This window comes from Alexandromys fortis, unplaced genomic scaffold, assembly GCF_014885135.2.
Source record: "Alexandromys fortis isolate MF-2015 unplaced genomic scaffold, M_Fortis_MF-2015_v1.1 scaffold_9, whole genome shotgun sequence".
NCBI classification, from domain to species: Eukaryota; Metazoa; Chordata; class Mammalia; order Rodentia; family Cricetidae; genus Alexandromys; species Alexandromys fortis.
Genome location: NW_026067892.1, coordinates 3,052,864 through 3,066,277, shown reverse-complemented (window position 1 = coordinate 3,066,277; position 13,414 = coordinate 3,052,864). Strand labels below are relative to the sequence as shown.

General features: G+C 48.2%; 1 protein-coding gene across 1 annotated transcript in view; it reads right to left on the bottom strand.

The window, feature by feature from the left end:
• Cmtr1 (cap methyltransferase 1) overlaps positions 1-12,485 on the bottom strand; it is a 62,696-nt gene extending 50,211 nt beyond the window's left edge. Inside the window, exon 1 of the mRNA XM_050138570.1 lies at positions 12,244-12,485. Within this exon, the coding sequence (XP_049994527.1) occupies positions 12,244-12,394 (151 nt within the window). The 5' untranslated portion in view covers positions 12,395-12,485. The remainder of the gene's footprint in view (positions 1-12,243) is intronic.
• Between the last annotated feature and the right edge of the window lie 929 nt (positions 12,486-13,414).

Here is a 13,414-nt window from a genome sequence, read left to right as displayed (position 1 = left end):
GCTGCTGTGGCCCATGGCAGGGCAGAATATAGCCAGGCTGGAAGAGATCTAGAGAGAGTAGGTGGAGTCAGGGAGATGCCATGCAGCTGCCAAAGGAGAAAGATATCAGAATGCCAGAACCTTACCGGTAGGCCACAGCCTCTTGGCGATATACAGATTAATAGAAAGGGTTAATTTAAGATATAAGTTAGCCAGGGATATGCCCAAGCTATTGGCCAAGCAGTGTTGTAATTAATATAGTTTCTGTGTGACTATTCGGGTCTGGGTGGCTGGGAACGAAAGAGCAGTCTTTGTTTACACTGGCAAAAACCAACTTAGGGGAGAAAAGGCTTATCTTAGTTCACAGGAGTACAGCGCATCATCTTGGTGCAAGGTTTCAGGACCGTGAAGCAGCTGGTCACATGATACCTAAGTGAAGAGCAGGGAGGAATGTCTGCACGCATGCTTGTTGGTGCTCAGCTCACCCTCTACAGCCTGGGGAATGGTGCCACCCACAGTGGGCTGGGTCTTCCCACGTCAATGAACAGTCAAGACAATCCCTCATTGCTGTGCCCACAAGACAATATGACAGTCCCTCATGGAGACCTCATTCTAGGTTGTGCCAAGTTGACAACTGGAACCAAGCATCAAAAACAGCTTCATTGGTGACCACAACAAACATATAAAGAAGTAACACCAACTTGACAAATCTCTCCCAGAGAATGATTTTTAAAAGGAACACATTCCAGAATGTTCCACAAAGCCAGCATTACCCTGCTACCAAAACCAGATTCAAACAGCAGAAGAAATTGCAGAGCAACGTCCTGCATGGATATAGAAAGAATAATGCTAAACAGAATACCAGCAAATCAAACCCAGCAAGCTCAGCTCTCCGTGTTTACAAATACAGTGTTCGTTGAGGAACATGTGCATGCACACACACACAAAAGAGCTGGCACATGCATGCATGCTCCTAGCTTTGTTCACGTCACTCCAGAGGTGTAAGGCGGTGTGAGAGAAGCCGGCTTGTATGGTTCCATTCACAGAAAGCTCACGAGCCGTGGAAAAGACTCTGCTGTTGATGCCAGGGCAGTGGCTGGCTCTGAGCCAGAGGAAATTACGAACTAGGCATGTGAGGGGACCTTCTGGGAACTGGAAACATTGTATGCATTGACACGGTGACGCCACAAAGCACATTCACAGTCAGAACTTACTGAGCTCTGAAAACCTGCGACTCCACTTCTGTAAACTTGACCTCCATGAAGCAAACTTAACGTGTTATGTGCTCAAAAGCAGTGAGCAGATGCTGCTGGGACCAGAGAGGTGGCTGAGGCTGGCAACCCTGGGTTCCATCCCCAGAACCAAGAGGATGGAAGGACAGAACCGACTTCTCCAAGTTGACCTCTGGCCTTCACATGTGAACCATGTGGATGTGTGTGCACGCGCATGTGCGTGCACATGTATGTATGTATATATGATATTTTTTAAAATTTAAGATAAAGGAGGCTGCTACTTGACTTAAATAAGAAATTTTAATTGGCGCCGGGCAGTGGTGGTGAACGCCTTTAATCCCAGTATTTGGGAAGCAGAGGCGGGAGGATCTCTGTGAGTTTGAGGCCAGTCTGGGCTACAAAAGCTAGTTCCAGGACAGGATCCAAACCTACAGAGAAACCCTGTCTCAAAAAACAAAAAAACAAAAAACAAAAAAAAAAGAAGAAATTTTAATTTTAAGATTACTTTTGACATGCATGTTTTATAGATTTTCTTTTCTAATTTAAGATTTTTTGAGTGTTTTGACTGCACATATGTCGGTGGACCTTGTGCTTGTGTGGTATCCATGCAGGCCAGAAAAGTGCATTGGATCTGGGAGAGCACCCAATACTCTTAACCACCGAGCCATTTCTCCAGCCTCTATATTTAACTTGTTTTTCAAGACAGGATTTCTCTGTGTGGCCCTGGCTGTCCTGAAACTCGCTCTGTAGACCAGGCTGGCCTGGAACTCAGAGATCCGCCTGCCTGTGCCTCCTGAGTGCTGGATTAGAGGTTTATACCATCACTGCCCAGCAACATAATTAAAGAAACATTTTTTCTTCTATCTGTATGAGTGTGTCTGGGTCTGTGCACATGGAGTGTGGGTGTTCACGAAGGCCAGAGGGGTGTCAGCTACAGGCGGAGCTGGAGCTGGAATCACAGGTGGTTGTGAACAGCCTAGTATGGGGTGCAGAGGATGGGATTCAAGTACTCCTAACTACTGGGCCATCTCTCTAACCCCAACATTTAATTTTTAATTTGCTTCAGTAGTCATACATGGGGACACTTCATTGGTAAACACAAAAATAACATTTCACAAGCAGAATTAAAACTTCTAGGTTTTAATAATAATCCTCTCTCCAGAAATACAATAATTCTCCAGGATCTTTGCAGGCCGGTAGTCTTTCTTTTCTCTGAAGATTAAGCATTCACCGTCAGTTAAGTCAATATCTTTAAGGGCTTTGAATCCCTTTATGTAAGAAAAAGCGGATTGCATAACTATGATTTTTAACTTAGAAGCCATGGGGTGGACACAGCTTTGAAAGACTTCTGAGGTGTTCCAGACTTTTCAAAGAAAATGCCAGAATTGTACATTAAAAAGGCATATCCTTCAGCTCCTTCCTTATCGACCACTTGGCCAGAAATGTTTTAATATTTTTCAGTAGCATCCATAATCTTGACTTCACAGCATTGAATTGAAAGGTTAGACTCAGTCTTGTGGCTTCTCTTCTTCCAGAGAAGCCAACACAGCAATAAAATTCCTTTTCCAATAACGTCCATGGAGTGAATTTTCTTTTTCTTTCATTCTTTTTTATTTCAGTTAAAGATTTCTGCCTTTAACTCAAAAAAGTGCTTCTAGACATATTTTCATGGCGGGCTACAGACTTCCGCACGGTACAAAAGCAATTCATGTTTTCTTCCAGCATCTCTTCAAAATCTGTTTAAATGTGTTTGCTTGACTTGGAGACCTGCTCCGCTGATGGCATTTAAGGCTGTTGACAGAACTTCTTTTATGGACTTGTTAGAAGAATCTTTGTTGTTGGTGCACATCTGTGAAAAAATATTATATATATAGTGTATGTTATATATATATTTATATATATTGATATGAAAGTGGCTCTCCTCATTAAAATAGCCCAGCTAGACACATCGCCAGGCACGGCAGCGGTCCCTTCTGTGCAGGGTGGCAAGGGTTTCTTTCCAAAATTTATTTGGCAGGAAATAAAAATCCTTTTTACTATTTCCAAACTGTTCAAAGCCTTTGTAGTTTACAAAAGGATGCACAAAATAGGGATCCTTTGATGGCTTCAGTGTGCACACAAGAAAGGAGAGAGCAAGCCGGGCGATGGTGGCGCACGCCTTTAATCCCAGCACTCGGGAGGCAGAGGCAGGCGGATCTCTGTGAGTTCGAGACCAGCCTGGTCTACAGAGCTAGTTCCAGGACAGGCTCCAAAGCTACAGAGAAACCCTGTCTCGAAAAACNAAAAAAAAAAAAAAAAAAAAAAAAAAAAAAAAAAAAAAAAAAAAAAAAAAAGAAAGGAGAGAGCTGATGCATGAAGAGATGTCTGTCAGGACGACAGCTTACTGAGATACCCTTTCAGGCTTTCAGCTTTGCTGGTATCAAAACTTCAATTAAATTAATTTACATATACATACAAACACACACACATACACACTACTGGCTTCCCAACTCTCTTTCGATTTTTTAAGACAGGGTTTCTCTGTATCGCTCTGACTGTCCTGGAACACGCTTTGCAGACCAGGCTGGCCTCGAACTCAGACATCTGCCTGCCTTTGCTGGGTAGTGATAGCCAGGTATGAAATGCTAGCTCTGGTTGTGAGGTGGGTGCAGGGTGGACTGCAGGCCTCATTTGCCCAAATCCTGAGAAACGTGTACCAAACATTCTACATTGGAAGTTAGCGCCACAAAAAGCCTGAGGGAGAGCAAGCCCTGGTGACCTGCCGCTGACCTCCGGACCCGTGCTCGGATGTCAGCCTGTCAATTTACCATGACCGTGTGCACTCGTGTTTTAAGAATTCAGCAGCTAGGGGGCTGAAGAGATGACTCACTGGTTAAGAGTACTGGCTGCTCTTCCAGAGGACCTGGTTTCAGTTCCCAGCACCCACATGGCAGTTCACAGTTGTCCGTAGTTACAGTTCTAGGGAATCCAACATGCCCACACAGACATGCAGGCAGGCAAAACACCAATGCACATGAATAAAAATAAATAAATAATTAAAAAAAAAAAAAAGACTGCAGCAATTAAGCTGTGCGTGGTGACAGATGCCTTCAGTACCCAGCACTTGGGAGGTAGAGTCAGGCAGATCTCAGTGAGTTCGAGGCCAGCCTGGTCTACAGAGTGAGTTCCAGGACAACCAGACCGTCCCACAGAGAAACCCTGTCTCAAACACACACACAGACACAAACAAAACAAAACAAACAAAAAAAACCCCACAAAACTTACAAGGTCGTGTGCATACATATACACAATTTAAAATAAGAATTCAGAAAGTATGATTGAATTGCAGTAATTAGAAGACCACTATAGAACACAAGAAAAAAAAAAACGGCCAGTTTCAGGCATTCACAGTGTCCAGAGCAGCAGAGATACTGGCTAAACACTGGGCCTGATGTTAAGGCTCTAGAGCAGCAGCAAGCAGGGGATGCTCGGTAGAGGCTACCTGAGCTCACCGTGGAGGGACGGTCTGTGGGCGCTGTCGAAGGTCCAGCTCCAGCATCTAATGTCCTCCAAGCATCTATCAGAGCCCAGACTGTCATTACAATCAGCAGGCTTTCCTGAACTCGAGAACTGACGGAACGGGAGAGCTCCATTAGTTTTCACCCGCGAGGCCGTATCTCCGTCAGTGAAGCCACCCATTCCTACTGCAACACCCATTGGCAAAAGAAATAAAGATAAAATTTAGCCAAAGTCAGTTTTTATTCTTTGAGTGAAGCTTAAGTGTATTCAGAACAAGGCCTTGGCCTGCTGCTGTCCGGGGAGGCGTGCCATGCAGCTCAGGCCCCATGCCTCCTAATAAGACTGTAGCTCTGGACGAGAGATTCCCAGGTCCTCATCTTAGGTTCCTCGTAGGAGAGACCAGGATAGAAGTTAGAGATCCCCTTGAAATCCCGGCATTCATCGGGGGCCTGCAAGAATGGATGCCGTCTAAGCAGCCCTGGGGTGCCCCGCACTTGTGGCTTATCCTCGGGAGAGAGTGGACAGTCTAGTTGCAGATTAAGGCTATGGAAAGCAAACAGGCAGTTGAGTTGGAGACAGCTGCCTGGTCTAAGCTCGCCTGTAGTTCTGGGGACTCCTGGGTCATGGTACCTGGAGTTGTGACTGACGGCCACTCACACAGGAGAAAAGTGTGAGGAGGGAGGCTCCAGTGATGAGGGGATTTGAGGGTTCTCTTTCTTAATAACTACAGTGGCTTCCAATCAGAAAAGCAGCCGAAAGACGTCCAGCTGTCCCGCCCACAAAGGGCAAAGACTCCTGCCTTGACCGTCTGTGTGCTGGCACAAGGCAAGCCTAAGGGCAGGGTGAGCGTTTTCTAAGCTAACGTAGCCAGATGGTAGAGGACACCTGCGGCTCGTTCACTGCGGATGGCTGCGTTGCCTGCTTAGAGACAATCCCCTCCACCCAGTGCCTCAAGCACCCCGATCGAGTTGTCTAACTAGAGGACTGAACAGCGGCTGACTCTACCAGGCTGTGCTAGTGCTACAGGGCACAAGAGCTGGCGTGTCTTCTGAGCCAGCAGGATGCAGGCCACGTCTAGGATCAGCCATCTCCCCAGGGAAAGAACATTCAGAAGCTCAATGGGAAAAAGCAGAAGTTCAGGTTAATCTTAGTGTCTTTTAAAGATAGAACATTTTGCTGAGTGTAGTGGTGCATGCCTTCAATCCCAGCACTGGGGGGGGGGGGGGGGGGGGGGGGGGGGGGGGGGGGGGGGGGGGGGGGGGGGGGGGGGGGGGGGAGGAGGAGGCAGGTGGATCTCTGTGAATTCGAGGTCAGCCTGGTCTACAGAGCAAGTTCCAGGACAGCAAGGGCTATATAGTAAGACTCTGTTGGAAAAGAAAAAACATTTTGGTTTGTGAGTTCAACAATACCCGAGATATATTTAGGCCTCACTTTCTCATAATTTAGAAGTGGGTACCCACTAAGAGCCGGATTAACCAAGACTGTCAGAGGTGGAAAAACATGTCCAAGGTCATACAGTTGTAATCAGTAGGACTGGGATTCAAACCTAGCAGTCTGCCACATCCTGCACGGCTTGCTCTTGGGAATGGTAAATCATGGTCAATCTAAGGTTCGTCTCTGTAGATGGAATTCCTGTTCAAGTCAAGTGTTCATGCCTTTGCTGGGATGATACATGCACACAGGTGTTGAGTGGTGTAGAGTAGGAGGTTTGGGGCTGGAGAGGGCTCAACGGTTAAGAGCACTGTCTGCCCCCTGGCATCACACACCTGCATGGCAAGTCACAATCACCTGTGAACTCCAACGCCAGGGCATCTGGTGCCCTCTTCTGGCTTCTGTCGGCTCCTACATACACATGGTGTACATACACACCATCAGGCACACACATACCCATAAAATATGAGAGAGAGAGGAAGAGAGGGAAGGAGGAAGGGAGAGAGAGAAAAAGAGAGAGAGGGGAGAGAAGAAAAAGAAAGGAGCACAAGGTTTGAGACAACTTAGATTTCTATCAGCCGGAAACTGGGCCTAGTAATATACTCATGAAATGTGCACCTGTCCTCTTACAAGAGAATTGCTCATGTGTAAACTTTAAAAAGACAGGCTACAGGGGCTAGAGACGGCTCCACGGTGAAGAGCATTGCTGCTCTTCAAGAGGACCTGGGCTCAGTTCCTGGCACCCACATCACATGGCTCACAACTGCTCCAGCTCCAGAGGACCCACAGGCACATGTGGGGCACACATGGACGAGCAACCACACACATACACATAAAAACATAAAAAGACAGACTATATGCCAACATACACCCCGTGCCACCATGTCAGGCACATCCATGTGAGGAAACGGGAAGTCGTTATACAGGGGTAATAACGTGGCAATTACTGTGTTTCTGGTCTTCACTTGCCCAGAAATCTTATGGTTCAAGTTCAACCTTTACTTCTTGACTCTGCCAGTGTTTCTTCTGGTGCCGGGTACTGAACCCAGGGCCTCACGTGGCATGTCTACCGGTGCTGTTCTACTAAAAAGCTGTCCATACTTCTCAACTATCAACAGGGCATACAAAACTAAAGAGATGGATTGAGAACTCAGTCTGTAAAACAGATGCCATGCAAGCATCAGGATCCAAGGCTGACTCCCAGAAATCATATTCAAATCCAGGGATGGTGGTCATACCTATAATCCTGGCACCAGGAGGACCTCATTGGCTAGCCAAGCCTGCTTGGCAAGCTCCAGGCTAAAAAGATCCTGTCTCAAAAAACAATGTGGAGGCCAGGTGCTGTGGTAAACACCTTTAATCCCAGTACTTGGGAGGCAGAGGCAGGGGGATCTCTATGATGAGTTCACGGCCAGCATGGTCTACATAGTGAGTTCCAGGACAGCAGGGTTATGTAGAGACTTTGTCTCAAAACAAATTAAAAAAAAAAACAAAAACCAAGGACAACTCAGGCTGACCTCTGGAATACACTCACCACACGTGCACTCTGTAAATTTGAAAAGAACGGTTCTCTGGGCAGTAGGGACAGGTCTCTACAACTCCAGGAACAGGGCTCCCCTTGCTCTCATCTCCGGTGGCACCAGCGACGCATCACCTGGCACACTTCTGTGACCCCAGCATCAGGAGGCAGAGGTAGGAGACGACAAAGGGCCAGGTCTCCCTCGGCCACACACAGGTTCAGGCCAGCCTGGGCTACATGAAACTGCCTCAAGGGGTTTTAAGATGTGTGGGAAAAGATGGCAGGCAGAAACACAAAAACCCCACAGCTTTTGTTTTTTTGTTGTTGTTGTTTTTGGTTTTTTTGGTTGTTGCTTTTTGTTTTTCGAGACAGGGTTTCTCTGTAGTTTTGGAGTCTGTCCTGGAACTAGCCCTTGTAGACCAGGCCTGCCTTTGCCTCCTGAGTGCTGGGATTAACGGTGTGTGCCACCACCACCGGCTTAGCCCCACAGCTCTTAAATGAGGGGTGCGTCCAGTTCTCCCGGAATCACTGCTTGTTCGCCACACCCAGGGGGAGAGCTGGAAACCCCTCTGAACAGCAGCTGAATGAAAGAACTCCCAAACAAGGAAAGCAGGGACGCCCTCAGAATGGAAACAGTATCGACAGCTCACCAGGTCCGCCTCAGTCTATGAGCTGCCAGTGTTTACCTGGGAGACTGTCTGGGAGCCGGAAGCAAAGGAAGGCAAACACACTGAAGCCCAGCTGGCAACTGGCGGGTTTTATAATTTATTTCTGAGAAATGATATCTTGTTTTCGCAAAGGTAAACCAGACTCAAGATGCAAGCCACGTTCAGGGCAGCCACCCATTATACCCAACTATCCGAGATGATGTCAGCCGGGCGGCATGAGGTATCAAAACAAACATTAAAAAAAACAACAGAACTCAATTCCTTTAACGTGTAGTGAGGCACTCAGTGCGGAGTCTGGGCTGCAAGGCGTGAGGAGGGCCAGCACAGCGGAAGGCCAGCAATAGAGGCTTCTTAACTCAGTCTCTGTAGCACGCGGCTTCCCAGATGGGGTCCAGAGCAGCCTAAGGGAATCCTCTAGACCTCTTCAAGATGCCAGCCCCCTACAGTCTCTCACATGTCCTTGGAGCATGACCTTCATGACAGTCTCTTTGCTTTGGAGAGAAAGACAGAGCCATGAATTAGGAGCCTGTGTTTTGCCCCCCACATCCTCTTCCACCTTTGCTACCCTCGCTTTGTCTCCGCAACCACCAGAATAAAGGGAGAAAGTAAGCCAGGCTGGCAGCTTGGTCCTGGGGGGAGCTGTGCGGTGGGCTGATGGCCAGCAGCAAGAGGACCCCACTCGGGACAGCAAGCGAGTCTTCACAGCCAAGACTCCTCTCCAGTGCTAGACCACACAAGGTATATATATCTATACTAAATGTGAGGTGCACAGGCACTTGGGGCCAGCCCAGGACCTCTACCTGAACACAGCCTGGTTCACTCAAACACAACTAGCTGTGCACTGGGTGTGATGGACAGCGCTTGGGAAAGCTGTTTTCAGCCTGGGTGTTACAGACAGCGTGGTTTCTGGTGACAAGGCAAAGACAGCTCACTACAGAGTGACATCAACTATCAGAGAGCACCTTTAAACCTCCCAGCAGAAGGCAGCTTCTGCAACCACAAGGACCACAGACTCGGGAAGAAGTCAGAGGCACTAGGACCCACTGGGTCACTACTTCATGCAGTCCAATTAACCCCAGAGCTGGCCACCTCTCTCCAACAGTTCCTGTGATGCCACTGTCGCTTCTCGGTATGGACGCACGCAGGGGAGCTCCACTGTGCTTGTGAGCCAGCCAACCTCAGGGCCCTTCCTCAGCTGTCCACCTGGTTCTCTGAGACAGTCTCATTATGCCCTGAGGCCTACCAAGGAAGCTCCAGCCAGTCCCAAGAACACACCTGTCCCCACTACCAACACTGGGGTTTTAGATGCCACCAGACCCAGCTTTTTATTTTTTTCAAGGCAAGGTTTCTCTGTAGCTTTGGAGCCTGTGCTGGAACTAGCTCTTGTAGACCAGCTGGCCTCGAACTCCCAGAGCTCCGCCTGCCTCTGCCTCCCAAGTTCTGGGATTAAAGACGTGCGCCTCCACTGCCCAGCAGACCCAGCTTTCTAAGTAGGTCAGGAATCAAACTCAGGTCGACCCCACACTCGCAAGCACTTTACCAACAGCCACCTCCCGCCTGTCTCACCACCTCAAACTGCACTCCGATCAATTCAGGCTGAAAAGGGAAACAGGAAACTCTTTTAATGACGAGGAAAAAAACAAGAGAGAAGGAAAACAGGACGAGCAGTGATGATAATATTGCTTCCAATAATGACCACTCATTGCTATCCTGTGACAACTGTCTCTGGAGCCAGATTCTTGCCATCCTGTGACAACCATCTCTCCAGACCCAGATCCTAAATTCTTTTTTAAAAAAATCCCCAAGCACTAAGGATTAAACGAGCTTTCAAATGGCACCAAACATTCTAAGAGAGCCGGCATTTTAATTTGGAGTTCTCTCTAAGCCCCACACGGAGGCCCAGCAGAGCTGCTGCTGGCTCCGGCATGTCTTTCCCTAACTCAAGACATGGATTCTTCGGTCTGTCTAGAGAAAAGCCCAGAGCTGCACTTGCTGTGGACACTGCAGACAGTGGAACTGGCTGCCAGAAGCACTATCCGCGGTGTGTGCATCATGGAGCTGTTTCCTGTGCAGTTACTACCGCGGCCAGAGAGGCCCAGGCCAGTCCAGTCAGCCTCTGCGGAGAACGGGGAGAGCAACTGGGGTGTTCACTCTACACAAGCACCTCACAGTAGAAGAGAACTTGGGACTTGGGCCCTTCTAACATCAGCTGGGAGTGGCCAGATAAGAACGCGGGTATGCACTGGGCAACTTAACTCTCAAGGGTCCCCACCCTGACAGAGGACACACGCCAGCTCAAAGGTCCTGATCCTGATCATCTGGCTCCAAGCCACTGCTCCTCTCAGAAAGGGAAGCGAGGTAACACAAGCTTCTCGCCACCAGCAGTCCCCGCAAGTCTTGCTGTTGTGGGCCATGTCTTCTGGTTGGAAAACGAGCATCCAGGAAGCCCTGAAGCTTGGCCCAAACATCACTTCCCTTACAGGATCCTCTACACAGTTCTTTGTGTGAAGCCACCAGCGCCCTCGCCTTTCCGTCCCTCCAGCAGACAGGAGATGGCTAGGGCTCTCCACCCCAGCGCCCATGGAGCACTCCAATGGAGCAAGGGGAAATGAAAAGCAATGGGGCTCTGCCAGCGTCAAGGACAGAGGTAAAATGTGTGGGGACTCTACACTGGGCACCAAGTACTCAAGCAGATATCAGGGAAGCCACAAAGAAACCCTTCCCTCCAAGCTTCAGAATATTCCTGGACAGCAACTGCCTAAGCCATGCTTCCTGCTCAGCATCCACACTGCCTGCCCAGTCTCACACCACGGCTGCCTATCAATCAGCCACAGATTCCTGGCCCTACCTGAAATAGTTGATACCTACAGTAGGTCTAGGAGAGAACTAAACTACAAGCAGAACACCCAATTCTTTTTAATAGTGTTTGCCCTTTTAGGATGTCCAGCATCTCTGGACTTAGGAGTACAACCAAGTCACACGCACTATGGCCAGGTGGTGGTTATGGACAACAGCTCCTGGTTAATTTTCAATTCCCAGAAGGTAGTGACGGAATATGACAGGCATATTCACTCTGCAAAATGGATCTCTACTCAATAATCAATACACCCTACCCAGTAGCCTCCTTGTTGGTTCTGAGTCTTCTGCAGCACCACCACCAAGAGAAGTGGCTCTCTGCAGGCTTTAACATGAGCCCCAAATGGGACAAGGCCACTTAAATCAGTGGTTCTCAACATGTGGGTCACGACCCCAAAAGACTATTGGAAAATACAGGTATTTACATTATGATTCATAACAGCAGCAAAATTGCAGTTATGAAGTAGCACTGAGAATTTTATCATTGGGGATCACCACAACAGGAGGAACTATGTTACAGGGTCACAGCAACAAGAAGGCTGAGAACCAGTGATGTAAATGAACATCCCTTCCCCAATCGAAAGTCCTCTGACTAGGAGACAGAACAGAACATGGAGAACAGGGCCTTGCACACACCAGGAAAGGACGGCTGAGCCTCCCCCAGCCATACACCACGGCTCTTACAAGCAGGGCTTGTGTATGCTTCCCCAGGTACTCTCCGAGTCCTGAATCAGACTTACACACATCTTATTTATAACGTGTCAACTCGAGTGGCAGAACCAAGCTGTCTTCAGCAACAGCACCATCTGGTGTCCCCATGGCAAACCATCTGACGTTTTCCATCACAGCTTTCTTTACTGCCCTCCAAGGACCAGGTAGACGCAGGACTCTGGGATGCTCAAACTCCAGTGGTGATTCCTAACTGAGCCCTTCCCGCTGTGGTGCTCTGAACTCCCTTAACTCTTCCATTTCTATTCCCCAAGTTCTCCCCTAAAACACCGGATGTAGTTCAGAAGTAATGAAGTCCCCTGTTGAGGAGCAGTTCCCAAAACTCACTCACCTTTCCGTTCCCTGAGGAGGAGACTTCGCCGCTCTTTCACTTCTGAGCCCAGATTATCCACCATCTTATTAATGCAATTGTCCAGAACCAGGGAGTGGGTTTGGGACTCAATGTCTTTTCGACAAATGGGACACTCTGCTTTCCGCTTCATCCATTCACTGATACAGAAGGAGCAGAAACTGTGGGCGCAGTTCAGGGTGACAGCCTACAACGTGAAAGGGAACACACGAATGACACTTGCCACTCAACTTTCTCACAGCTGGACCAGGAACAAATCTCCAAAAAGAAAGTCCACCAGTCCCACCTTACAAAGATGCTCTGGGGTGCCGGGTGGTGGTGGCGCAGGCCTTTAATCCCAGCACTTGGGAGGCAGAGGCAGGCGGATCTCTACGAGTTCAATGCCAGCCCGGTCTACAGAGCGAGTTCCAGGACAGCCAGGACTGTTACACAGAGAAACCCTGTCTCAAAAAACAAAAAGATGTTCACTCCCTACCCATTTCTACTCTGTCCTGTTTTCTGCTAGCTTCCACAGTCCTGAGCAATGCTGAGAATTTCCACAGCAAGGAACCATCAGACTAGAAACTGCAGAAACCAATGGCCTGTAGTCAGACACTGATCCTCCTGAGACATTCCTCAGAAGGCTAACACACGCAACCTCCTAGAGCTTGCCTCAAACAGGAATCCCTCTGGACACGTACTTTCCTTTCCAAACTCTAAAAGCCTGCTGTTTGACAGCATCACCTTAACATTTTTAGGATAAAATGAACTGGTTACAAATGCTAGAAACTGGGGCTGGAGAGGTGGCTCAGCAGTCAATAGCACTGGATGCTCTCCTTGAGGTCCTGAGTTCACTTCCCAGCACCCATACAGCAGCTCACAACTGCCTGTAACTCCAGTTCCAGAGGCTCTGACACCCTCATATCGACATACATGCAGGCAAAAACACCAATGCATATAAAATAATAATAAAGATTAAACTTTTATTTTTTGGTTTTTCAAGACAGAGTTTCTCTGTGTAATAGCTCTAGATGTCCTGGAACTTGCTTTGTAGACCAGGCTGGGGCCTCGAACTCACTGAGATCCACCTGCCTCTGCCTCTAATGATTAAAGCGTGTACCACACCACCTAGCCTAATAAAGATCAAATTTAAAAAGTAGTTAAAAAAAAAAAA